At 49.4% G+C, this 25,370-nt stretch overlaps 1 protein-coding gene across 2 annotated transcripts in view; it reads left to right on the forward strand.

Moving 5' to 3' along the window:
- The first annotated feature begins 1,890 nt into the window (after positions 1–1,890).
- SAE1 (SUMO1 activating enzyme subunit 1) overlaps positions 1,891–25,370 on the forward strand; it is a 64,659-nt gene continuing 41,179 nt past the window's right edge. For both annotated transcript variants that reach the window (XM_070223100.1, XM_023649986.2), the window contains exons 1-5: positions 1,891–2,118; positions 14,151–14,262; positions 18,838–19,011; positions 21,183–21,325; positions 22,827–22,926. In XM_070223100.1, the coding sequence (XP_070079201.1) occupies positions 2,021–2,118; positions 14,151–14,262; positions 18,838–19,011; positions 21,183–21,325; positions 22,827–22,926 (627 nt within the window). In that variant the 5' untranslated portion in view covers positions 1,891–2,020. The remainder of the gene's footprint in view (positions 2,119–14,150; positions 14,263–18,837; positions 19,012–21,182; positions 21,326–22,826; positions 22,927–25,370) is intronic.

The raw sequence follows: 25,370 nt of genomic DNA on the forward strand, positions 1-25,370 counted from the left end.
GCGGCGTCCCACATAGCACAACCAGAGGTACTCACGACTAGAATCTACAACTATGTACTGGGGGGATTTGGGGAGAAGAACAACAACAAAAAAAGGAAGAATCCATGTAAAGCCCATTTAAACTCCATGAGAGGGCAGCTATTTTCTTTCTTTTTCACTGCTCTATTCCAAGCACAGATGTCAATGGTTGATGCATAGCAAGTGTCAATAAGTATGTTGAATGAATAATAAAAAGGCACCTTGCCTAAAGAACATACATATTAGCTACCACGAGGCCCTACATGATCCCCCACCTGTTTCATTTATTTTATTTTATTTTATTTTTAAGAATTTAAAAAAAATTTTTCCTCCCAAAGCCCCCCCCCGGGTACATAATTGTGTATTTTTAGTTGCGGGTCCTTCTAGTTGTGGCATGTGGGACGCCACCTCAGCATGGCTTGTTGAGCAGTGCCATGTCGGTGCCCAGGATTCGAACTGGCAAAACCCTGGGCTGCCGAAGCAGAGCGTGCGAACTTAACCACTCGGCCATGGGGCCAGCCCCACCTGCTTCCTTTATGATTTAATCTCTTACCACTTGCCCCCCTCTCACTTTGCTCCAGAAACCATGCCCTCTCCACAGTTCCTTACCAGTGCCAGCACACTCCAGCTTCAGGGCCTTTGCACCTGCTGTTCCCCCCTACCCAGTGTGGAAACTAATAAAAGAAACCCTAACTAAATTGGAGTCAGGAAGGTCTGTAGGGGGAGCTCTCACGCCCTATCACACATGGTCAGTTACACCAAACAGGAAGACACAGGCTCGCATCTTGAAGAGGAACTAAAACTACTTTACTACTGAAGGAAGATTTCTCTCCTGACCTTGGCAACAGCCCAGCCAATGTGTAATGCCACAGCTCAGCCAATGAGAAATGCCTCAGCTCAGCCAATGAGAAATGCCGCAGCTCAGCCAATGAGAAATGCCACAGTCCAGCCAATGAGAAATGCCACAGCTCAGCCAATAAGAATCAGTTGCCCCCCCAACTGTTACTTTCCCCCAATGGACTTTCCTTTAGAACAGCCCTGCCCCCTCCCTACTCCCTCTTTTCTCTATAAAAGCAGCTCTCCTTCTTTGTTGGATTTGCCTATGGTTTGCCATAGGATGCACTCTAGAATTGTGATTCTTTTGGCTATTCCTAAATAAACTCCTTTGGAGGGTTTTCAAGTTAACACCAGAAATGCCCCATCTCCCGGTTATCCACGTAGCCTGTTTCCTCAGTGTCTTCAGATCTCTGAGGTGCACAATGTCACCTTCTCTGAGAGATGTTCCCTGGCCACTTTTGTCACCCTGTAGTCGCATATCCTGCTTTGTTTTTCTCCAAAGCATTTATCATGGCCTGATTTAATATTGTCCTCTTTTTTCTTTTTTTTGGTGAGGAAGATTGGCCCTGAGCTAACGTCTGTGCCAATCTTCCCCAGCACGGCCTGATGAGCTGTGTGTAGCTCTGCGCCTGGGATCCGCGCCTGTGGGCCTGGGGAGCCCAGGCCGCTGAAGCAGAGCAGCTCAAACTTAAGCACTATGCCACCAGGTCACCCCTATATTTACTTTTCTTTGGCCCTCTTCAACAGAAATGTAAACTCCATGAGGGCAGGACTTTGTCTACTTCATGCGCCACCCTATTTTACACCACCCCGAATGCCAGGATTTCAGCAGGCGCTCTATAAATATTTGCTAAATTAATAGCTTCATAAATAACCACCTGGGGATCCTTGTCGAGCCACAGACCAGCCGTTTCTTAGCCAGGATTGGCTGGAGCCTCCGTCACGTGACTGGCAGGCCCGGGCCCGCCTTTGAGGCCGAGGAGGCCCACGTGGTCGCAGACTCCGGGGGCGGGGCCGGGCGGCGGCGGCCGTACTGCGCAGGCGCGGCCCCGGGCGCAGGCGCAGACGCAGCGCGGGCGCGCGGCCGGCGGCGGTTGGCGGCGCGTGGGGCCGGCGGGCGGTTGCTGTGAGGAGGACTCCGGGGCGGGCGGCGAGCGCCGGCGCCATGGTGGAGAAGGAGGAGGCCGGCGGCGGCATCAGCGAGGAGGAGGCGGCGCAGTATGACCGGCAGATCCGACTGTGGGGGTTGGAGGCCCAGAAACGGTCAGGGCCGGGCCGGCTGGTGGGGCGGAGGGGCTGCAGGGGGCGTCCGGCCTGAGGCGTTCGCGGCCCTCCGGGCGCGGGAGGGTCGGATGGGAAGAGGGGAGGCGGGGGTGTGTCCCCGGGGATGCTGGCCCGCCTGCGAGGGCCGGAGGGCTTGATTTGGGATGCTGTGGACGGTGTGGGAAGCGGGGGCGTCCCGGGGTGGGGAGGGGGCCGCTCCGCGTGATTGGGGGTCTCCGGAAGGGGCGTGGGGGAGTCCTGAGGGATCAGGAGGATGCAGACTCCGGGACTCGGATCCCCGAAGGGGCGGATGGCGGGCTTTGGGTCGGGGATGGGGCCTTAGAGAATGGGAGGGGCCGGGGATGCAGGGAAAGGATGAAGGCGGGGGGCGTAGTTCATTCATTGGTAGATCGTGGGCTCCCGTTCCCTGCTGGGCGCTGGGCAGCCCGGCGGACCGGACAGACGCGAGGTCCCCTTCTTCTGGCTCCCGAGGGCTGGGTCGATCTGGAGGAAGGAGGGTTTCGGAGGAGTTTTGGAGGAAGTTCTTTCAAGTGGGAGTCTGGAGGTACCTGAAGAGGTTGCGTGTGTCTGGATTCGGGGGCGCGTCCCGGGGCACTAAGGTTGGGCATTGCCTCGGGCATTGAGGAGTAGTTATCGGAGGGGACGTCTTTGAAAGAGGTGATGGTTTCGATCAGATGTTTATGGAGCAGCTGCCGCGAGCACTGTTCTAGGCACGGAGCTTGTGTCAGTGAGCTATGCAGACTGCTTACCCACATGGAGCTTACATTCTGGTGTTGGAGACAAACGGAAATCATGTCATATTAGGTAACGCGAGTGCTAGGGAGAAAAATAAAGCAGGGTCAGAGGACCAATGAAGGATGGCGAAGTAGGAGCGCAGTTTTGACAGGGTGGCCTTTCAGAGCGGTGACGTGGAGCCTCAGACCTGGGTGAGAGAGAGAGCCAGGTGCCGCCTGGAAGAACCTTCCTAGCATAGAGAACGGCCAGTGTGAGATCCTGGAGGCCAGCGCACGCGCGGCAAGTTAGAGAAACAGGGTGGCAGAGCCGGGGAGTGCTTTGCTTTTCTGAGTGTGCTGGGAAACCCGTGGGAGAGTTTTGGGCGGAGAAGTAACATGATCTGATTTGTGTTGTAAGAGGCTCACTGTTTGGAGAATGGATTGAAGTAGGCAGAGTGGAAGTGAGGATTTACCATTCCGGAGACTGCTGCAGGAATCCACTTGAGGCCTAAAGAGGGGGCCTTGGAAATCTGGAGAAGCGGTCAGATCTGTATTCTGGATGTTATTTTGAAGGCGGAGGGGCAGGATTTGCTGAGGGATTCGGGGTGTGGTGTAGGAGAGGCAGGACTCAAGGATGACTCCAAGGGTTTTGGCCTGAGCGACTTGGAAGGATGGAGTTGCCATTTACCGAGCTGGGAAAAGCTGTAGGGAAGAAGCAGGAGTTCTCTTGGACTTTTGTTTCAGATGTTTATTATACGTCTAAGTAGAAACAGGTGAGTGAGGTCAGCGCTGAAATCTGGGTGATGGGGAGGGTGTTTGATGGGAAGGAGGACAGAGTATAGAATTAATAGGTCTAAGGGTTGGGGAGGCAGGCAGGTTACGAGAATTTAGTTTGAGGGGTGGAAGCTTCTAAAATCTTTTGGTGAGAGAGAGAGAGTGTGGGTGTGGTGAGGTGGGGGTTACTACAGACTCATTTCAGATGTGTGGGGGCTTCTGTGATGGAGGGGGTGTTGTCATGAGGCATTAGCAAGCGTTCATCCGAGGACAGCACCTGAAATAGAAGGTGAGGAATTAGGGCCGGCACGGTGGCACAGCGGTTAAGTGCACACGTTTCACTTCGGTGGCCCAGGGTTCACAGGTTCAGATCCTGGGTGCGGACGTGGCACCGCTTGGCAAGCCATGCTGTGATAGGCGTCCCACATAGAAAGTAGAGGAAGATGGGCACGGATGTTAGCTCAGGGCCAGTCTTCCTCAGCAAAAAGAGGAGGATTGGCGGCAGATGTTAGCTCAGGGCTAATCTTCCAAAAAGAAAAAAAAAGAAGAAGAAGGTGAAGAATTAAATGATAAGAATAGCCCTGAAGCCTGAAGACATAGGTGGGGTTGATTGATTTCAGGGACTGCTGTTTGAAGGGCTGGAGTGTGAGGAGGCCCTAAAGGATGGCGGAGGGGACCCTAAGTATACTAGAAGGGTTCATCCTGGGGGTGGGGCAGCAGGCAGTTTGGTTTGAAGCGGGGTAAAGATGGTGAGGGTTAAACTGGCATGCAGTGAGGGAGGATTGATTTCTCTCAGGAGCACTGAGTAATGCATGAGGGCTCCTGAGGAGGGGAGGACCTCAGGGGCAGATCCAAGTCAGGATGTGGGATTCTTGGGAGGTGGGAGTTATTCTGAGGGAGCGGAGAACCTGAAGCTGATTGGCTGAGGGTCCTGGGCGGGAAGGAAGGGGTTATCTATAATTTGGGGTCTCTGTTTGTAGACAGTCTTAGAGTTCATTAAAGTGCTGTCTTGTCCATTTTTCAACTGAGTCTCGCAGCGGCTCTGTGGAGTCAGAAGGGCAGTGATTCCCTTCCCTGGACAGACAGGAAGGAGCTCTCCAAAGCAAATTCACTTGCCTTTAGGAAGCTCCAGGTGGGACAGGAGAGCTCCGGGGCCTGGGCTTCCTTGGTGGAATGGAAGGCGGCCCGGGAGTCGGCAGACTGCGTCCCGGCTGCAGTTCCGCCTCTGACTGTGTGATGTTGGGCCAAGGTTGTCAGAGAACTGGAAGGGAGGGTAACACTAATGAAAGGGGCCTTCCCGGGGACTCGTACAGTGGAGTGGTTAACAGTGGGGTCTCTTTCTCACACAGTGGTTGAGAGTTTTTGAAATTAGTTGCCAGCATTAAAAATCTAGAGAATTGGGTAAATTTGGGAGAATTCGAGCATCAGAAAGAATAAAATTGAGTTCATTTAAGAATATTTAATAACTTAAAATCCATTAAGGCCAAGATAATATTAAACATGAGAGAAATTAAAAACTCCTTTGTCTAGGTTGGAGGTGATTATTAATAACGTGCCTTCCGATGGGGTGAAGTAAACCTCAGTGTGTTATTATTGAAGTTTTCCTGCCAGATATGTTTGGCCCTAATCATGCTTTTAGAGAACAGAGGAACGAATTGAAGGACACCATTGAGGTAACGGTAAGATTCCAGAAAGTGAGGTATTTTACCAGACAACTGCCCTGCTTCTATTCCAGATGTCACTGTCATGGAAACAACAAGTGAAGGCACTGTTGTAGATTAGAAGAGAGTAAAGAGGCGGAGCTAGGTGCAAGGTGTGAACCTTGACTGGATCCTGGTTCAAAAAGAAAACTTCTACTAAAAAATCTTTTAGAGGGGCCGGCCCCGTGGCCGAGTGGTTAAGTTTGTGCTCTCTGCTGCGGCAGCCCAGGGTTTTGTGGGTTCGGATCCTGGGCGCGGACGTGGCACCGCTCATCATGCTGAGGCGGCGTCCCACATGCCGCAACTAGAAAGACCCTCAACTACAATATACAACTATGTACCGGGGAGCCTTGGGGACAAAAAGGAAAAAATATAAAATCTTAAAAAAAAAAATCTTTTAGACAGTGGGGGAAATTTGAATATTCAGCCTGTTAGATGATATTTGGGGATTATTTTCTAGATAGGATAATATTGTGGTTATAAAGGAGAGTGTGGTACTTTTGGAAATGCATGCTGAGGTGTGTAATGCCGTGATGTAGGTATATGGGTAAAGCCAATAGGGCAAGATGTGAACTATTCTTTCTACTTTTCTGTATGTTTGAAATTTTTTATAATGAGAAGTTGGGGGGGGGGGATGTGTTGTTCCACTCCTAATCTGGAGATTTCCCATAGAATTTCTGGTTTTTGTCTTTTGAAAAGTGGGAAAGTGAGACATGTCCACACTGATTGGAGCTAAGTGGAGGCTGCCTTTTCCTTTTGCGTCTTCCTTTGCCGCGTCTCCGTCGGTTCAGCTTCACTCTTGGACGTGATTGCCTGGTCCCGCAAGCGTGTGCGTTTGCATCTCTTGCTCTGGTGCACAGCCCGTGTTATGGATGAGGTTCGGGGAGGGGCGCCGACTCCCAAGGCCCCACACCAAGTAGATAGACGGAGGACTTGACTCTGAGTGAGCGACTGCAGGGGCGCTGCTGTTCGCGTGACGGCCCGTCTCCCTCACTAGGGGCTCGTTCTCTCAGATCCACAGAGAGGCGAGTGCTGGAGCCGGCAGCTTGCGTGTCCTCAGAATGTGTGCTTCGGTGGCTTCTGCGCTGCCCCTCACAGCAAAGGCGTGTGGAGTTTTGCCTCTTGCACGCCACAGTAGCTTGTCCCGGATCTAGGAGTGAGGAAGGCAGGGTGACTGGAAAGAGGAAGTAGGTTATAAGCTCTGTGAGGGCAAGCACTTTATGACTGCTCCCTGATTAAGACAAGGGTTTGACTGGCCTCTTACATTTCCAGTGCTTGCGGGTTGGTAGACTTTAGATATTTGTTGAGCGAATGAAACGATTGTACGTTGCCAAGACCTAGAAAGTCGGGACACCTGGGGTTAGTTCCCAGCTCTGCTAGCACGCCGTCTGACCTTGGAGGAGAGAGTTTCTCGGCCTTAGGTTCCCCGTCTGCAAAAAGGAGGGCTGGGTGTGACTAAATCTCGCAGGACTCTTTCAACTCGGAAATTCTGACTTTGCAAAGAAAGGATGACAAAAACTGCCCTGTTTTCAAACACGTTACCCAACACTGCTGCTGTTCAAAGGGACTTCTGGAGGCGCACGTGAGCCGTAGGAGTGACTGAGCACGTCCTGTGTGCTGGAGGCCCGTCCCAGTTGTTTCATGGAAGGACCAGCGTATGGCACTGGTTGATAGTGGTTAACGGTTGAGTTTGGATCTCCACTCCGGAACTTCTTGGTTCTGTTCTCCTGGATGCACAGCCTGTCTCGGTGCTTCAGTTTCTCATTCATCAAGTGGAGGGAATAGAGTCTTGCTTTGTAAGCTTGCTGAGAACTGAATGAGATAGTGCGTGAACAGTGTCTACACGCAGAAAGCACTCAGTGAGTTATAGCTGCAATTATTTGACAAGTATGAATCACCAGCAACAAAAGAGGGGAAACTACATAGGAAATAGGGTGAGATAATAAGGCACGTGTAAGACGCGAGGCGGTGGGGTGAGTGGAGACTCCAGAAGGACCAGGAAGGCTGTGGCAGGAGCAGGTTTGCCTCGGCATGTCCCAGTGGGGAGCAGTCTGCAGTTCGGTTTTGGATTTTGACGAGACTCTTAAGTGAATGTAATGAATGGGTAGTCCCAGGGAGCAGGATTATAGATTTAAGTGAAAAGTAGTCTACTGTTAAGTGAAGAAGAGTATTTCTGGAAGGAGAAGATGGTCAAATCTGTCAAATGCTGATGGCCCCGCCATTTGTCTGGTTGTGCAGACCGGAAACCCAGGGGTCCTTTATTCATCCCTGTTCCTTCTGCTCACGTCCAGTCTGTTGGGGAGCCCTGCGGGCTCTGCTTCAAACTGTGTCTGTTCATCTTCATTTCTTAGTCCCAGCCACACCCCTCATCTCTTCACCTCAGCAATTTCCTCGCTGCTCTCCCCTGTTCCACTCTTGACTCTATAATCCATCCTCCACATAGCAGCCAAACGGATTTAAATTAAAAAATCAGATCACAAAAGCCCTGCTTCCAGTGGTTTGCTGTTATACTCAGAATAAAATCCAAGGCTTTTCAGATCCATTGCCTTTCACGCCCTGCCTTGTCTGATCTTGCCTCCCTCTCCCTGGCTCCTCCCTTCAAGCCACTTGAATCCTTGTGTTCTTCGAATGTGCTCAAGCTCTCTCTGGCCTCGGGACTTTGTGCTCACCCTACTTGAAATAGTCTCATGCTGGATTTTTGCATGACTCACTCTCACACATTAGACTCTAAATACATGTGATTTGAATATGAATTTGGGAGTCTTAAGAATTCTTAACTGGGAGTGGAATTCATTGGCTTGACCTCACTTGCAGTGTATACTGTGAATTCAAAGATTGTGGTGTAATGGCTCTGGTTCCTTCCTCCTCAGAAATTTAGAAGGTATTCCTGTGGCAGCAGAAGTCAAAAGAGAGGAGAGTAAATCAGCAAATATTTACTTAGGGCCTACTGTATACAAGGCAGTGTGGGGGAGATGTTAAGAGAGGAAAAAGCAGAGATCATGGTCAGAACTCAATTTGGATCCCAGCTCTGGGCACCCATTAGCCGGGAGAGTTTGCACACGTTTTCTGAGTCCTGGTTTTTTCCTTTCTCAAAGCAGACGTGGATCCTTTCCTCTGGAAATGTGATGGTCTGCCTTGGGGTCTGGAGCCCCCTGGACTTCTAGGGGAGTTTTTTTTTTTGGGGGGGGTGAGGAAGATTGGCCCCGAACAAACATCTGTGCCAGTCTTACTATGTATTATATGTGAGTTGCTGCCACAGCATGACTGACGAGTGGTGTGGGTCTGCACTCGGGATCCAAACCTGCGAACCGGGCCACCAAAGCAGAGCACAGTGAGCTTTACTACTACGCCATGGGGCTGGCCCCTGGGGAGAGAAAATTTATGCGACGTTGAGGGCGCGTATGATTTTTTTCTGAGAGAGAAAAAGTGGTGAGGAGCCATGATGAAGGTTTCAGTGCAGGACTGTGTAATGTACCTGGCTCAGTGCCTGGTGCTTAGTGCGCCCTCTGTGGAGGGTAATGACCACCATCGTTGTTGCCGGTGGGCTGTGGGCACGGTGTGTCACAGTGTCAGTTTGCATTTATTTGTGGTTTTGAGAGGCAGTGTGACTTGAAGAGCCCAGGCTCTGGAGCAGTATTGCCTGAGTTGATACTGTTTGGCTGTTTGGTAGCTGTGTGATCTGCGGCAAGTTTCTTAACGACTCTGTGCCTCCCTGTATGAGTTTCCTGTTGCTGCTGTAACAATTAATTACCACAGTTTCAGTGACTTGAAACAACACGCCGTTCTTCTCTTACAATTCTGGAGATGAGAAGCCTGCCGTCAGTCTCACTGGGCTGAAATCAAGCTGTTGCCAGGGCCCTGCTCCCTGTGGAGGCTCTGGGGGAGAATGTGCTGACTTCTCCAGCATCTAGAAGCCACCTGCATTTCTTGTCTCGTGGCCCCTTCCTTGCTCTCCAAAGCCAGCAGTGGAGCATCTTCAAATCTCTCTCTGACCATGGACCCTGCTTTTGTCATTCATCTCCTCTGAGCTGACCCTTTTGCCTGCGCTTTTAAGGACCCTTGTGATTTCCTGGACCCACCCAGATAGTCTGGGATTATCTCCCCATCTCAAAACCCTTAATTTAATCACATCCACAACATTCCTTTCATGATGTAGAAGTCCTGTAAAGTAGTTTATTGCAGGTCCCAGGGACTAGGGTGTGGACCTTGTGGGAGGGGGCAGTATCTGTCTACCCACTCAGCTTTCTTATCTGTAAGCTGCGAATAATGATGGTGACTACCTTGCAGGTATAGGATAAATTGCTTAGAACAGTGCTTGGCATACAGGAACTCTTACTAAGTGTTACCTTTGCTTTTGTCTTTTTAGTGGCTGCCTACCCAGGGCAGGGTGGGCCTCAGAGTCCACCATAAATCGCTCTACCTTATTGTCACCCTTATCTATTAGCTGATTATAGTAGCCATTTTCTAGCCCTGTAACTTTGGTTAAGCTAGTTAACCTCTTTGTGCCTGTTTCCTCACTTGCAAAATAGGGGTAACAAGGTACCAGCTTATAAGGTGGTCATGAGGTTTAAATGACATAATACATGTAAAGACTTTGGAACAGTGCTTGATACATAATTAGTGTTCAATACATCATGTTAGCTATTATTATTTTATTAATTTATTTTTTTGAGGAAGATTAGCCCTGAGCTAACATCTGCTGCCAATCCTCCCCTTGGTGACTGGCCCTGAGCTAACATCCGTGCCCGTCTTCCTCCACTTTATATGTGGGACGCCTGCCACAGCATGGCGTGCCAAGGAGTGTGTAGGTCCACACCCGGCATCCAAACCGGCGAACCCCAGGCCACCGAAGTGGAACCAGTGAAGTTAACCACTGTGCCACCGGGCCGGCACCAGCTATTATTGTTTTATCACGTGCCAGACTTATGTCATTCTGCTGATGGACACTTGGGTTTCTCTTGGTGTGCCTATCAATTCAACAGCTGTGTGAGGAGCAGTGTCATAGGTGCCAAGCACAGTCAGATGCTAGGGATACAATGGTTTCTGGAACGTACATTCTAGGAGGAGCGGACAGTGAGTGTATGAACAAGTAGCCTAATGCCAGATAGAAGAGGGTGTGGACTCATTTTGGAGTAAGGTGGCCAGTGTGGATTTCTCTAAGGAGGTGGCACTTGAGCTGAGACCTAAAGATGGGTCATGTGAAAAGTTGGGGGAAGAAGCAGAAAGAACAACTCATGCCGAAGTGTTATGGCGGGAGCAAATGTGTTTTCTAGGATCCAGGAAGGCCTGCGTGGCTGCTGGCAGGTTACCAAGGGAGGGAGCAGGGTGAGTCGAGCGGCGCGCAGGCTTGTGCTCAGGAGGCTGCACAGGGAACCTGTGACAGATTGGAGCAGGAGAGCGGCATAATCTGGTTTCAAATGTCTCTGCCTGAGGTAGGGCCAGTGGACTGGGGGGCAAGAGCGGAAGCGGGGAGGCCGGCTGGAAGGCTGCTGCGGTATTGTAGGTGGGAAGCGATGGAGCCCAGAGCAGGGGTGGCCGTGCAGGTGGCGGGAAGTGGATGGACGCTGCCACTGTGAATGTATTCGCATGTGGTTTTGTGCCAGCTTGAATACTTCTGTGGGGTTGGTTCCTAGGAGGGGGATTGCTGCGTCGGAGAATGAGTGATACCAGCCGACATTCTCCAAGTGCTGACCGTGTGCTGGGGCCTATTTTAAGTGCTTTTCCTGTAATGGAGCCATGAATGAGCAGTAGTCTCGGGGCCCCCAGCCTGGTTGAGGGTTGAACACACGTAAGCACACTCAGTGTTGATGGCAGATCCGTGAGAAGCTCCCGGGCAGTCAGCGTGCAGAGCTCTGTGGGGTGCGGGGTCGTGGAGAGGCCACGCGGCTGCCTGTGACTTATGTCAGAGGCCTGGAGATGCCGCGCTGCTCTGCGAGTTCTGAGGACGGAGTGCTCGCCTGAGTCTGCGCCATAGGGTGGGACTTTCTGAGGCCCTGGACTTTGAGTTGGGGTGGGAAGTCTGGGGAAAGGCTTGACCAGACACGGAGAGGAAGGGAGCGCGTTTCAGGTGAGCGGGCTGCTGTGCTGGAAAGTCCGCGGGTGGGAAGCCGGAAGTGTGTTGGCGAGCGAGTAGTCCGCTCGTAGTAGGAGATGAGGCTGGGAGGGCGAGAGGGAGCCAATCCTGAGTGGCTTTAGATGCCAGCTTTAGATTTTTTTTTCCTCTGTCAGATTTTTTAAAAATCAGAATTAAGCCCATCCCTGAGCCCTTTTATGATTAAGGCAGTGGGGATTGAGAAATTCAGTAAGTTCAAGTAACATGTATCGGGCATCTGTTATATGCCAGGGATTATGCTGGGTGTCTTTACACACACATTTTTTCAGCTTGTTGAGGGGATTAAATGATAGGAAGTCAGAATTGGTATCCCCATTTTACAGACAAACCAGCGGCAGTTCAGAGAGACTGTGCAGCCTGTCCAGGTCACCCAGTTAGGAAGCGGCAGAGCCTGAATTCAAACCGAGTTTTCAGACCTGGAGGGCATTAGTGGTGGGCAGTGCCCATTGCTGGAGAACATAAAGGAGAGCAGAGCCTGCGAAGAAGTTAGTGGGTTTGGAGATTTGAGGAGGCCATTGGTAATGTTTGAAGATCCAGATTCCTGAAGGAGAGCCAGGCTGTTCTAGTTGGATCCTCGAGGTCCTGGAGCAGCCGCGCAAGGAAGTCCCCAGTCCCTCAGACTGAGAGGGAACTTAGATGCTGGCGTTCCAGCTGCGGCAGGGTCAGGGCCAGGGGAAGGGAGGACTCGTAGACTAACGGTGCCCGCAGAGACCCGGAACGCACAGCAACATGCACGGTGCTCAGCCTTCCCGATGTCACTGGTTTGCTATGTGCACCGTATTCTCTTTGGAAACATTGCTTATCCTTCCACCCCCTGGTGGTAAATCTGTGCTGAGACCTGCTCAGCACTAGCACCTCTGTTCTTCACCTTGCTCGTGCATTCTCTGCCCTCTTCCCGATTGCTTCCAATTCTAGTGAAGTGGAATTGTCGCTTGAAAGGCTAGTGTCTGCTAGCCTGTGGTTGGCAGTGCAAGGTCCCCACAGGAAAAAGGCAGTCATGGAGAAGCTGAGACCCAGACCTGTCTTCGAGGGAAATATTGTCAGTATTCTCCCCTCCCTCCATTTTGCCCCGTGGTCACATCAGCGAAGGAAATCCAGAGTCTGCTGACATCAAGGGCCAGTGCAGGACCCTATCTCATCAGCACCGTTCTCGTTAAAGACTTCTAGTCTCATGCCTGCAAGTGTCCACGATTATGAGGACCGTTTTTGGAAGAGAGTGTCGGCAGTTCTCCCTCACACTGGTACTTGTTGAGAATCAACTGACTTTGTAAGTTAAGAGCAAACTCCCTGGCCGGCAGCGGAACTTGCATTTATGTGAGACTGTTGGTAGTTCTTACTAGTCCTTGTCAGTATGAATAAGTGTACATTTGCTGCAGAATTATTAATGAGTTTAATCACAGGGTGCTCCCAAAGATACTCATGGGGTTGTTTCAGAATATATGATGAAACTCTTTATTTCCTTTTTCAAATCTGAAAAATTCTGATTCTGAAACACTTCCGGTTCAGGGGATTTCAAATAAGATGATATGGGCGTCTGCTGCCTCCCACTGACCTCAGAGTTAAATCTGGACTTCCTGGGATAGCCCAGGAGCAGCTTTTTTTAGCCTCGTCTTCTGTCACTTTAGAATTAGAATGGTCCAGGGGCTGGCCCCGTGGCCGAGTGGTTAAGTTCGCGCGCTCCACTGCAGGCGGTCCAGTGTTTCGTTAGTTCGAATCCTGGGCGCGGACATGGCACTGCTCATCAGACCACGCTGAGGCAGCGTCCCACATGCCACAATTAGAAGAACCCACAACGAAGAATACACAACTATGTACCGGGGGGCTTTGGGGAGAAAAAGGAAAAAATAAAAAATCTTTAAAAAAAAAAAAAAAAAAAAAAGAAGAATGGTCCAAACACTTCCCAGATACACTGTCTTTGGTGGGGCCACGTTTTAGCTTCTGTATCACAGCCTACAGAGTGCCCCTTCTCACCACCTCTCCTGCTGTCCTGCTGGTCCAAGCCGCCATCCTCTCACCTTAACGGCGACAGTCTTCCCCCTGATGGCTTGCCATCAGGCTTGGCTTAAATGCAGAGTCCTTCCAGTGCCTGGAGGAGCCTTCGTGATGTGGCCCTGGTCTGTCTGCAGCCCCTGTCACACCGCTCTCCCCTGCGCTCACTGCTCTGCAGCCGCTCTGTCCTTCCTGCCCCGGGACCCGCAGGCGCTCCTGCAGCTTCTGCGCTTGATGCTTTCTCCCCCTGGTGTGCTCTTCTCCAGATATCTGTATGTCTGTCCTGCGTTCCATTTTGATTTTTGCTCGGCTCCTCCTCAGAAAGGCCTTCATGCTCAGCCTGTCTAAGATGGTACCCTCTATCATTCTTGATCCATATCAGGTTGGATTTTTCTTCACTTTTTGACGTTTTACATGCTCTCATTTGCCTCCTTCACGAAGTGTAAGCTCCAGGAGGGCAGGGATTATGTCTGCCTTATTCACTGCTGGATTTCCACCCCTTAGAGAGGTGCCTGGCGTCGGAGGGGCTCCGTAAATACTTGTGGAATGAATTCTCTGCAGGATGGAGTGGAGCCTGTCTCTTTCCTAGGTTTGAGGCCATGATGCTTCAGTGCATTTAGTAAAAAACCAGAATTATTTCCCTGTTACTTTGTCTTTTGTCTTCGGTGATTCGTCGAGCGTCTTCTGTTCTCTGTTACCCGGTTAACAATGTCTCCCTTCTAGGCTGCGGGCCTCCCGGGTGCTTCTTGTCGGCATGAAGGGACTCGGGGCTGAAATTGCCAAGAACCTCATCCTGGCAGGAGTGAAGGGACTGACCATGCTGGACCACGAACAGGTGAGATGTGCAGCCCCTCCTCGCTCTCCTTGCTGACCGCCCCTCTTCAGTGTCACGCTACGACGTTTGGTGAGTTCCTCCTTGCCCTTCAGGGCTGGGAGGGGAGGGCTGGCGCGGATGGAACCGCAGCCACAGCCGTTGGACACTGACGGCGCTGGCACCAGCTTGGAATTCAGCCCCACCACATCGAGCTGGGTGACCAGCGGGGCTCTCCGTCTCCTCGTTGAGCTCGCTTGTCTGGAAAATGGAGTTAACAAACATCCCACTGAGAGGGTGACCGTGGGAAGTAGAGGAGTGGCTTCCCCGCTCTGCCTGTAAGTCACTTGAATAAGTCAAAAAGCAAAATTGCCGAGGGGCTGTGTTAGGGTGTGGCCTTCACCCCCACCCCCACCGATGCTGCTTTAGAAGTTCTAAGATGAGGCTCAGGAATACATGCATTTAAAAGACAAATTTAATTAAAAAAAAAAAAGACACCCCAGGAGATCTTGATGTCAATGGCTGACAGACATTACTTTGGAAAACTGGATCAGAGAGAATGTGTGTGGACCTCATTGGCTTAGTGTAATAAGCATCCAGTAATTAGTAAGTTATATGATATAATGTTTCATTGGTAATATAATAATAGTGCTCGACTCATGTAGCTTTCTCTGACCTCTTTTCTCCACGGTGAAAATAACTGCCTTTTTCACTACATTCTCATGCCTCAATGACATTTTGCTCTTTTTTAATAGAAAAATGCAAATATATAGAAAAATGGAGAGAACAGTATTTGATTCCCCATCTTCCTGGCTTCTACAGATACCTATATTTTGTCGATCTTTTTTTTTTTTTAATTTATCTTCTCCTCTATTTTTTTTAACAGTATTTTAAAGCAAATTCCAGAAATTGTGTCTTTTTAGGTAAAATGCTTCAAAGGTGGTGTCGTCATGTGATGTTGTTTGTCTTTCTTTCCTGTGAGGCAGTGAACAGGGGTCCTGTCTCATGCTAAGTGACTAGCACACTGTGTGGTATAGGCTTTGTGGGCAAAAGTAAATGTTTATGAAATTTTTAAAAGCTCACCTGTTTGGGGTTTCAGAAGAAAAGAAACAGCTGGAATTATTTTTTGGAAATTCTGCAACATGAAGAGAAAGGTGGTTTGGCTCACTTAATATCACAGTCACAAATTGATTTTTGACTTGAATTCAAAACCTCCTAAGGAAAGAAAATTCCTGTAGGCCCGCTGCCAGGCTGTTGAGGTCAGAGAGCTGGCTGCTTTGACGTCGCAGTGGCCACAGTGCCCCTAGAGGCAGGAGTGCCCCTTCTGGAGGAAGGCTGTGTTTGCAGGGAGAGGGTAAGAGCGGAGACCCGCGCATGGATGGTTCCTCAGCTTGCAGACCCCTGGCGTGGAAAAATGAAGCCACACGGGATGGTGGCTTCCTCACGTGGTTGGGGGAATTGAGAATGGGGAATGGTCATATGGCACCGAGGAGTGTGTGCTACGCTTCTGTGACCGTCCCAGTGCGGGGATGAAGGCCACCCGGTGTTGGAGTGAATGGGCTCATGGGCATTCCTTGTTCCTCACCTTGAGGACTGACGGGGCCTTCCACCCGCCTGCCACTGCAAGGCCCATCTCCTTGGACTGGTTTTCAAGGCTTAGCGTGGTGGTTCTTGGTCTCGACTGCACTGGAGAATGCTTGGGGAGTTACTTAACAATGATAGTTCCTCAGGGAGGCTAGCAGTCAGGGAGGGTTGAAAACCACTGACTTCACATAACCAGGTCCCAGCCCCCTTCCGGCCTGACTCCCACCTCATACATTTACTAGTTCGTGAACACTAGGGTGGTTCTCCCTTGCCGTGGGCTCGTGCTTTTTCCCTGACTGGGAACATCCCGGGGAGACAGTGCTGTGTGGTGCACAGGCTTTGGAATCCTGCACCTTGGGCTCAGTCCCATCTGCTCAGTCTGGGCAGGGCCCCTAACCTCTCCTGTATCTCTAAAATGCTTATCTATAAATGAAGGTGTTCCTGCCTCCCCCTTAGAGGTTTTCACATAGTTTACGTCAACAGGCATCTGAGAGCACCTTCTCCACCCTGAAGTCTGCAGGGTAGTGGGGATGCACAGAATTTGGTTCCCATTCTCAAGTCTTTCTCAAACCAGAGCAGGCTACCTGACTCAGGTTCTGATAGGGGACACGAAAGGTTTTCTGGAATTCTGATCTGAGCCGAGTCTTAAAGAATCAGTAGACATTTGTCAAGTTGAGGGGCTGTGTTTTAGGCAGGGGACATTAGCAGTGGCGCAGAACAGTGTGGTAGCAATAGAATATAACAGGCAATTTCGTGTTTTTAGAGTATAAAGCAAAAGTGGTGGAGGGCGGGGCCAGGTTGCAGGTAAGGTCCCAGTCATGAAGAACCTGCTAGTAAGCCCTGCTGTCAGCTTTTACTTAGTGTTAGGTGGTGAGGATTCGTGGAAGAGTTTCAAATGGGGGAGGGGTGACCTGGTCGGCTCTGGGCTTTCTGTAGCTCACTAACTGCTGTGTAAAGTGGTGGCACAAGATACAGGGTAGAAGGCCCCTCAGAAGACTGCTCTAGTCGGTTCCGTGAGGTGAAGAGGGCCTGGGTGATGGCACTGGTGATAAAGAGGGCAAGAAGCACGCCGGGGAGAACTGAGGGCGTAGAAGTGACAGGGCTGTATGTGGGCGTGGAATTTGCAGCTGATGCTTCTGAAGGGGCTGGACACTGTTCGAAGAGCGGTAGTCGTGTTCTCTCATCTGGTCCTCACAGCGACGTTGAGAGGTAGGGATTATCATCCCTATTTTACAGATAAGAAAACTGAGGAAAAAGAAGTGAAGTACAGGTCCACCCAAGATCCCAGCAGTTAGTGGTACAACCAGGACTCAGGCCGGCTGGCTCCTGGCAGAGCCCTTGTGCTTAACCACTCACCAGGTGGCTGCCGTCAAGGAAATAGCCAGAATGTGAAGACCAGATTGCTGGTTCGGGTGACCGCATGGGTGGTTGGTGGACTCATCATCAGAGAGGTCAAATATGAAAGGCCTATGGGATATCTAGGAGGAAATGTTGGGTGGGCAGTTAGTTTAATATAAGACTCAGATCAGTGGGGGCCGGCCCCGTGGCTGAGTTAAGTTCACGCACTCCACTTCAGTGGCCCAGGGTTTCGCTGGTTCGAATCCTGGGCGCAGACATGGCACTGCTCATCAGACTGCGCTGGGGCAGCATCCCGTGTGCCACAACTGGAAGGACCCACAACTAAAAAAATACACAACTATGTCCCCGGGGGATTTGGGGAGAAAAAGGAAAAATAAAATCTTTGAAAAAAAAAAAAGATCAGGAAGAGCAATTTGAGAAATATCAGTAGATTTTGGTAGAATCTAAAAGAGGCATTGAGTTGGTTTATGGAGCCAGAGTGAAAAGATGAGTGATTCTAGAATGGAATCTTGGGGACAGACACACCTAAGAGAGCCCATAAAGAGACTGGAATGTCTAGCAAGCGAGGAAAAGAGCTAGGATCTGAGAGGCCAAGGGAGCAGAGAACAGATAATAACCAATATTGACAGAGGGATTAGTAAGTGCATTGTTTGTATTAACATCCTCAGTTTTCACGTGATTCCCTCGTACTCAAGGTCCCTCAGTGAGTGGTTGAGCCAGGATTTGAATCCTGCCTCAGTTATCCCAGAGCCTTGCTCTTCCCCACTCTGGTGTACAGCATCTCGGTGTGTACCGGACTCCCTGAAGAAGCAGGACAGGATGCCTCAAGGATACCCTGAGAGCATTGGCCTTGGGTGGGAGGAGGACCGGCTCAGTTTCCGGGGGGAAAGACAGTGAGGGAGAGTGTGTGCTGGAGAGTTGGCGGGAGGAGAGGAGGGGCGAGGACTTCTCTTGCTCCCAGTCTTGGTGCAAGTGGCGAGGTCTTTCGTAGAGGTTAACAGTGGAGTTAGATGTTTGGTTGTGAAGAAATGCTTTGAGAACCTTATGGAATCTGTAATCCTACTGGGGGCTGTCGAGTGGTTATATTATCAGTCTTTGAGGCTCTCCTCTGCTGACATCCAGCCTTACCGGTGACATCATCTCTGTGCCAGCCCCCACTCATCTCTCCTCCTTTCTGAGTTTTAATTAAATTTAAGAATTCATTTCAAGCATTCTTAATTATGTCTGACTTTTAACCACTTGGAGGCGGGGACTTCATCCTTTAAGCTACTATGTTTCTCTCTGAATGCTTGGAGTCGGACGCATGGTAGGTGTTTGGAAAATTCTCACCTCTGGTAATTAGGTCGTTTTGTTAGCAGTTACAAATTGAAGTGCTGTAGAAGAAGAGAGCTTGGACTTTTCTGGTCAGAGTGAATTTCCTCTATCAACACAAGGGGGTGCTCTTTACCCATCAATGCCCAGTAAAAAAAAAAGTTAATTTCTCTATTTGAAAGCCTCAGGGGAATGTAGGGAGTCTGCATTAGTCAGATACGTGCAAGCACAGTAATACAATTAGATGGTAGGTATTTTAATTATCCTTTAAATTGAAAGATGCATTGCCTTTGAGATTTGTTTTCTCCCCAAATTCAAGTATTAAAAACAAAACATTATTCCCAGGTTTCTCCAGAAGACCCCGGAGCGCAGTTCCTGATCCGTACTGGGTCTGTGGGCCGAAACAGGGCCGAAGCCTCTTTGGAGCGAGCCCAGAATCTCAACCCCATGGTGGATGTGAAGGTGGACACTGAGAATATAGAAAACAAACCCGAGGCGTTTTTCACTCAATTTGATGCTGTAAGTTTCATAGAGCGTGTAAAAATCTGCCGTGGGAATTAAGCAAATTAAAACACTGGCTGTATATGAGGTACACTGGAGCGTTAGAATCTCAAATTCTGAGCTTTTTCCCAGTCTGTTTAGACGCCGTTGTGTTCCTTAGGTTTAGTGTGTAGCCTCGCAGGCTGAAGCCTTCCGTAGCCGTGGCGTCCGTGCCGTGTGCGCACGCTGCCGTGCTGGGGGAGAGAGAGTGGTGGTGGGTAGAAGACGTCGTTGGATCGGCTGTGGCCGTCTGGGATTTGTGTCTGTTGGTTTCTTCTTTGCGCATATGTTTCCTTAGACCAGGTTTCATCATTGATGTTTTGTCTTCCTTCCAGAATCTTTGCACATAGGGTGATACATTTTATTGCAAAAGTTTTCTCCTGAAAACTTAACAAGTTGCTGATTAATTTCTGTAGCAGAATCATTTTTCTGTTAGAAATAGCAAACTACAGCTTGTGTTTTGTCTTAAAAAAAGAGCACACCTGATCTTGGTCTGTCTGTGTCTGTCTCTTTCACACAGCCACTTTGACCGTGTTGCCATGGATAACGAGACAAAATCACTATAGTCATAAGCCAAATGAGGCAGAGCCAGCCTCATTTGGTTTCACTGCCACATCTATGCAAAGGTGAAAGGATAAGTTAAATTCTGTTTCGGTGTCTGTGACCTTTCAGACACGGTTCCCTGTACCCTGGAGAAGCTTGCCAAATGTTGGATAACCATGAAATAGTCACACATGATCTGCTTGTTTTTTAAAGGAGAGGCCCATTCCGTGAGAGGTTAGAATTTGGGGCGGGTAGTTTGTTTTTGACACTGTTACGTTTCACATGTGCATCTGTTCAGATATGGACTTGGGATGATGGCTCATCTGTGCATTTCGTCTCTTTTTTGAAAAGAACTCATTCTATTTTGTAACTCCAGGTATTAGAATATTTTCTGTTTGGACGTAAGTCTTCACTTCATTTCTTTATCCATAGTACCCACGTTTGGTTTATTTTAGGTGTCTCTTGAACTTGTAGCAATTAGAGGCTTTGTTAGAACTGGAGCGTGGGGCCAGTTGCTTACACGACGCTGGTGCACAGGGCAAGCATAACTGCCTTGTGGGCTGTGCTGGCCTGGTCCGCGCAGGTTTTACTGTCACTTTTGACCCCACAGGGATCTGTTAGGTCAGTTGATTGCATGTTCTGCTGTGGTGGCTGTCCTACCTTTGAGATTTGATTTTTCCTAGGTGACTGCATCCTTTGAATGACCCCAGAGACGCACATTCCTCTGAGTGTTATTTCAGTATTCTGGCTGCCAGACAACAGTAGAGAGATTCTATCAAATGAAAACATCCTTTAATATCTTCTCCAACTTTCTATGTCCAGAAGAAAATGCGTGCAATTTAGAATTTGTCTCCTTGGCCCTGATCACAAAGCCTCTCCCAAAAAGATGGTGTCTTATGCAGTAAAACAGCCATTTCCAATACCTCAGCTTATTGGAACACGACCCAGAGGCCTGGGAGCAGCGTTGATAGTTCCCCGGCGTGCATCACTGGGGCATTGTCTGGGTCTGAATGGAAGGTCACTGGTCCGTAACCTTGTCTTTTGTCCTTAAATTCAGATAAAGTTTCACATCGAAAACTGTGGAAAAATAATCTCGACAGGACTTGTTTATCTTCTTTATCTTTACATATCAGTCAAAAGAAGGGGGAAAAATGCCCTCGTATTTAAACGTGACCTTTGGGTCAATTTAAAAAACTGGTTTTGCTTTTTGCTGTAGCTTATTCAGATTGTAATAGATTTAATAATTTAGAAATAACGCTAAGTTATTATTGTGTTTTCCTTTTCATGAAAACTGTGAAATGTGGTTTATATATGTTTATGGATCAGGGGAAACAAATTCCCCTAATTTGAATGGCTTTTACTTTCTAACTAAATACGTTTCTTTTTGGTTGCAGAAAGTGACAGTGTCATAATTTACGTTTTCTACACACTGAAACCTGCAACTTTTCTTCTGTCTTCTAACCAGAGATCCAAAGAACCCGTTGTGCCGGTTTGAAAGCGGCTTTAGGCAGGCCCAGGGAGACTGTCCGTTAAGACTTACTGACACAGCAGGGCCACGAGTCACAGTTCACAGAACTCACACCCAGCCGACTTCTTTCTTTCTGCAGGTGTGTCTGACTTGCTGCTCCAGGGATGTCATAGTGAAAGTTGACCAGATCTGTCACAAAAATAGCATCAAGTTCTTTACAGGAGATGTTTTCGGCTACCACGGATACACGTTTGCCAATCTCGGAGAGCATGAATTCGTAGAGTGAGTTGGGGAGAGAAGGGGAGAGCATGACATTTACAAAATGTAGGCATGGGCACTGGGAGGAAGTGAAGCACTTACGGAAAGTGTTTATTGTAATGCCTGGAACGCTTGGAAACCAATTCCTTAACAGCTTACTGAGTATGGAGTGTGTTTAGAATTGCAGGAGATGTGGCCCTGGCCTTCCAAAGTGATAGTCTAGTCAAAAGCATAAAGAAAGCAGAGTTCTCATATGAAGAATCAACAAACACACACATGGATGAGGAGAACAGATCATTGGTTACCGGAGGGGAAGCGGGTCTGGGGTGCAAGACGGGTAAAGGGGCATCTGTGTGTGGTGACGGGTGAAACTGGACTGCTGGTGGTGAGCACAATGCAGTCTACACAGCAACTGCAATATACGAAGCTACATCTGAAATGTACACAATAATATAAGCCAATATGACCCCGATAAAATAATATTTAAAAAAAGAAAGCAGAGTTCTTAAGGCCATCGAAGTCCAGCACGTGGGTATCTGATCAGGGGCGAAGCCACACTCTCGAGTTAGGGAGGGCTTGGTTGGACTGTGAACTTGCTCCTGAGCTTGGGCTTGCGTGTCTCTAGGCTGAGAGAGAGTAAAATGAGTACAAGTCGTTAGCCGGGCAACTCCGGAGGCACGCTCAGCCCAGGTCTACCTCGGAGAAGCTCCAAGGTCCAGAGACCGCTCTGCTAGAACAGACAGACCTTACCCTCGCCTCTTGAACGCTGAGGTTGCAGACCGTGGCAGTTCTCACACGATGGGACCTGCGGTGTTTTAAACTGAGAGCTTCTAGATGAGAGATGGCAGATGATACCAATATTGTAAATTATCTGAGTTGGCGTTTGGCTGTGATTTCTGAACACCCCCGTTGTTAATGAGAGGTAGAGACCCTGTGTAGTAGGGCAAGCTTCCTACCAAGAGACAAGAACTGCTTTCTTCTCTTCAGCTTCTCAGGCAAGTCACTGAAATTTCTCCAGTCTGCAAGTTTCTTGACTGTAAAATCAAGATGGGGGAAGGACAAACATGGTTAAGATCGCTCATAATTTCAGTGCTTTCTGGCTTTAAGAGAATCTAGTTCTTTGGGCACATTAGAAATGGATAAAGAAGTCATGGTAGAGAAAAGCAGGCCGGGTTGTTGCACGGTGAGCTCTCTGTGGCAGGGGGAGGAAGTAAGTTGGCTCTGTTTCGTGGTTCGAGTGAAATGTATGGGGTTTGGTGAGAGCTCCCTGTGTTCTGGGCAGTGTGCTCAGCAATTTGTTCCTTCTCTCCTTATGAAAATCCCGTCAGAGACTCTTACTCCCGCACAGTGGATAGCTGATTTACCAGATAGTCCATGGCCGAGCTGGGATTTCAACCCAGATCTCTCTGACTCCAAAGCTTTTGCTCGTAACCACCATCCTATTCTGTGGCTGGGGATGCACTTTTTGTTCTAATGGCCTGATTCAGAGGGTAGAACTCGATTCCATCCCCTTGTCACCCTCTAGGGAGAAAACGAAGGTTGCCAAGGTTAGCCAAGGAGTAGAAGATGGACCTGATACCAAGAGAGCAAAACTGGACTCGTCGGAGACAACTATGGTCAAAAAGGTATGTGTCCTGTGTGTGGGGGCATCGAGCGTCAGGAACCCCGGGACCTTGTAGGGGACAGGCAGTTACGGGTGCAAGCAAGGGAAGCAAGCATGTAGTCTTAAAGGGAGGGCTCTGGACAGACGGGGCCAGTGCTTGTCCCATTTAAAGGGGGGCGGCTGCTGCTTAGTGCCAGCCAGCTGTTGTCACAAGGGAGTGTGGACCCAGTGATGCCAGATGTGTCAAGAGAGTCAGAAATGTAGATATTTTTAACATGCTGTATCCCAAACTTTTTCTTTCTTACCCCTTTTTTTTTTTTTGAGGAAGATTAGCCCTGAGCTAACATTTGCTGCCAATCCTCCTCTTTTTTGTTGAGGAAGACTGGCCCTGAGCTAACATCTGTGCCCATCTTCCTCTACTTTCTACATGGGACACCTGCCACAGCATGGCTTGACAAGTGCTGTGTAGGTCTGCACCCAGGATCCGAACTGGCAAACGCCGGGCTGCCGAAGCAGAACGTGCGAACTTAACTGCTGCGCCATTGGGCAGGCCCCTTATTTTTTTTTAATTCATTTGTTTTAAGTGAGGAAGACGTCCATGTCCAGGATCTGAACCCGCAAACCCCAGGCCACTGAAGCGAAGTGTGTGAACTTTACCACTATGCCACCGGGCTGGGTCCCCCAAACTTTTTCATTTTGGCAACCTACTCAGCTTGCTCTGAGCGCTTGTTCCCGTCAGCCCTCTGGAGGCTGAAGAGGACGTGCCTGCAGGGCTTCTTGGCTCTGCGGGCCTCTGATGTGGACCTCCGGTGGGAGACGGCTTTTGGGCCAAGGCCTTGACTCTGTACAAAACAACTCTTTTTCAGATTGATAGACAGTTTAATTGAGTACGGTCCTAAGTGGGACGAGAGACAGTTTAAACTTGACTTGCTTTTGTTTTGCTCCTTTAAAGTAAAGTTTTTGGGGTTCTTTTTCCACCAAATAACCTTTTAAGAAAGAAAGGCCTCAGTGTTGACGAGTGTTACCAGGTGTATATATATATATATTTTTTTCACCATAGTTTATGTTAGGGGCTTAGACTCTCCTGGACTCGGTGCAGTCATTTCAGTTCATTTTGTAGGAAGAGGAGTGGGGTGGGAATGAGCAACCGTGCTTCCGTGGCTGGTTGGAATCTGAGAAGGGAATCAGGCGATGGCGAAAACAAGATGAAGTGGCCAGAGTTGGTTTTGTTGAACTGAGAGGAAAGACATGACCAAGCCCGTATTTACTCTTCGCTTTGTAGATTTAAATGTCGAGAAAGAAAAACAGCTGGTCAGAGCGCCGAGTTAGATTGCTCTGAGGGGGGATTCTGAGAGTGCAGAAACCACAAAAGAGGCTGCAGAAAACCGCCGAAGTGGAACTCTCCCAGTTTCCAGCGAGGCTGCCTTGGGGATTTTCTTTTTCTTGCTCTTTATGTTTGTATTGGAATAGTTTGATGCTGTGAGTGTGATACAGAGGAATTATTAAGCCCTAATTTTAGTGTCTATTCACAGGACTATAATTATCCAGAGTGAGCATTGGTGTTTTGGCCAAAACTTGGGCCCTTTCTTTCTTTCTTCAGTTCTTTCTTTCTTTCTGAGGCCCAGTCAGGCTTTATCTGAATAGTCCCATGAGTTTGGAGGGGGAGATAAATTGTTAACTAACGGAGGAGTACAAAAGCAGCTTTGTGGGTGCTGTCAATTTATAAATCACACCCTCTTACAAGTGTGACACTTGGCCTTGGTGTGAAGGGTTTATAGCTTAAGGGCTTCTGGATGGAGGCGGGTCTTTCACATTCAAATGGGGAGAGCCCTAGCTTTGTGGGCCCTTCCCAGCTGGAAGGCCCCCGGGAGTCAATTCCGTGGTACCCGCTGGGGCAGATCTGGAAGCCTCTTCGGGAGCCACTTTAGCTAGCTATGAGGAGAATGTGGGCAGCCCGGGCAGGCTCTCGGCGGCCTCGCGTACCATTCCTGGGGCTCTGCACTCACAGAGCGCGCTGTGCGGCCTCTTCCTACGTGGGGCCCAGTTCGAAGGTATCAAAATATTCCCCAGCTGACATTGTTAGTCAGCTGTTTCGCTGGGACAATTCAGGCTCGGATTCCAACCCCGAGCCCTTGAGGTTGCGAGGCATTTAGTGCATTCCTGATGACAGTCCCTGGGATTCCAAACCTTGTCTTTGTGTGGCCTCGCCAAGAGCGCTGGGCAAGGGCTGGGCTGACCTGGGATCGGGCCATGGCTTTGCCACCTTGCAGTAGCAGGTGGCCTCCATTTTGGCAGACTCCTCCCTGATTGCGGGGTTTTCTTCCAGCTCAGTTTCTTGGTTCAGATTCTGCCCTTTCGCCTAAATTGTCCAGAATAACTGGTTGGGTTATGCTCAGAGCGCAGGATGGGGGTGGGGAAGCAGCCACTTCCTGTTTCCTGTGAAAGGTTTCTGGTCAGGGTTCCCTT

Source organism: Equus caballus, chromosome 10 (assembly GCF_041296265.1).
Source record: "Equus caballus isolate H_3958 breed thoroughbred chromosome 10, TB-T2T, whole genome shotgun sequence".
Taxonomy (NCBI): Eukaryota; Metazoa; Chordata; class Mammalia; order Perissodactyla; family Equidae; genus Equus; species Equus caballus.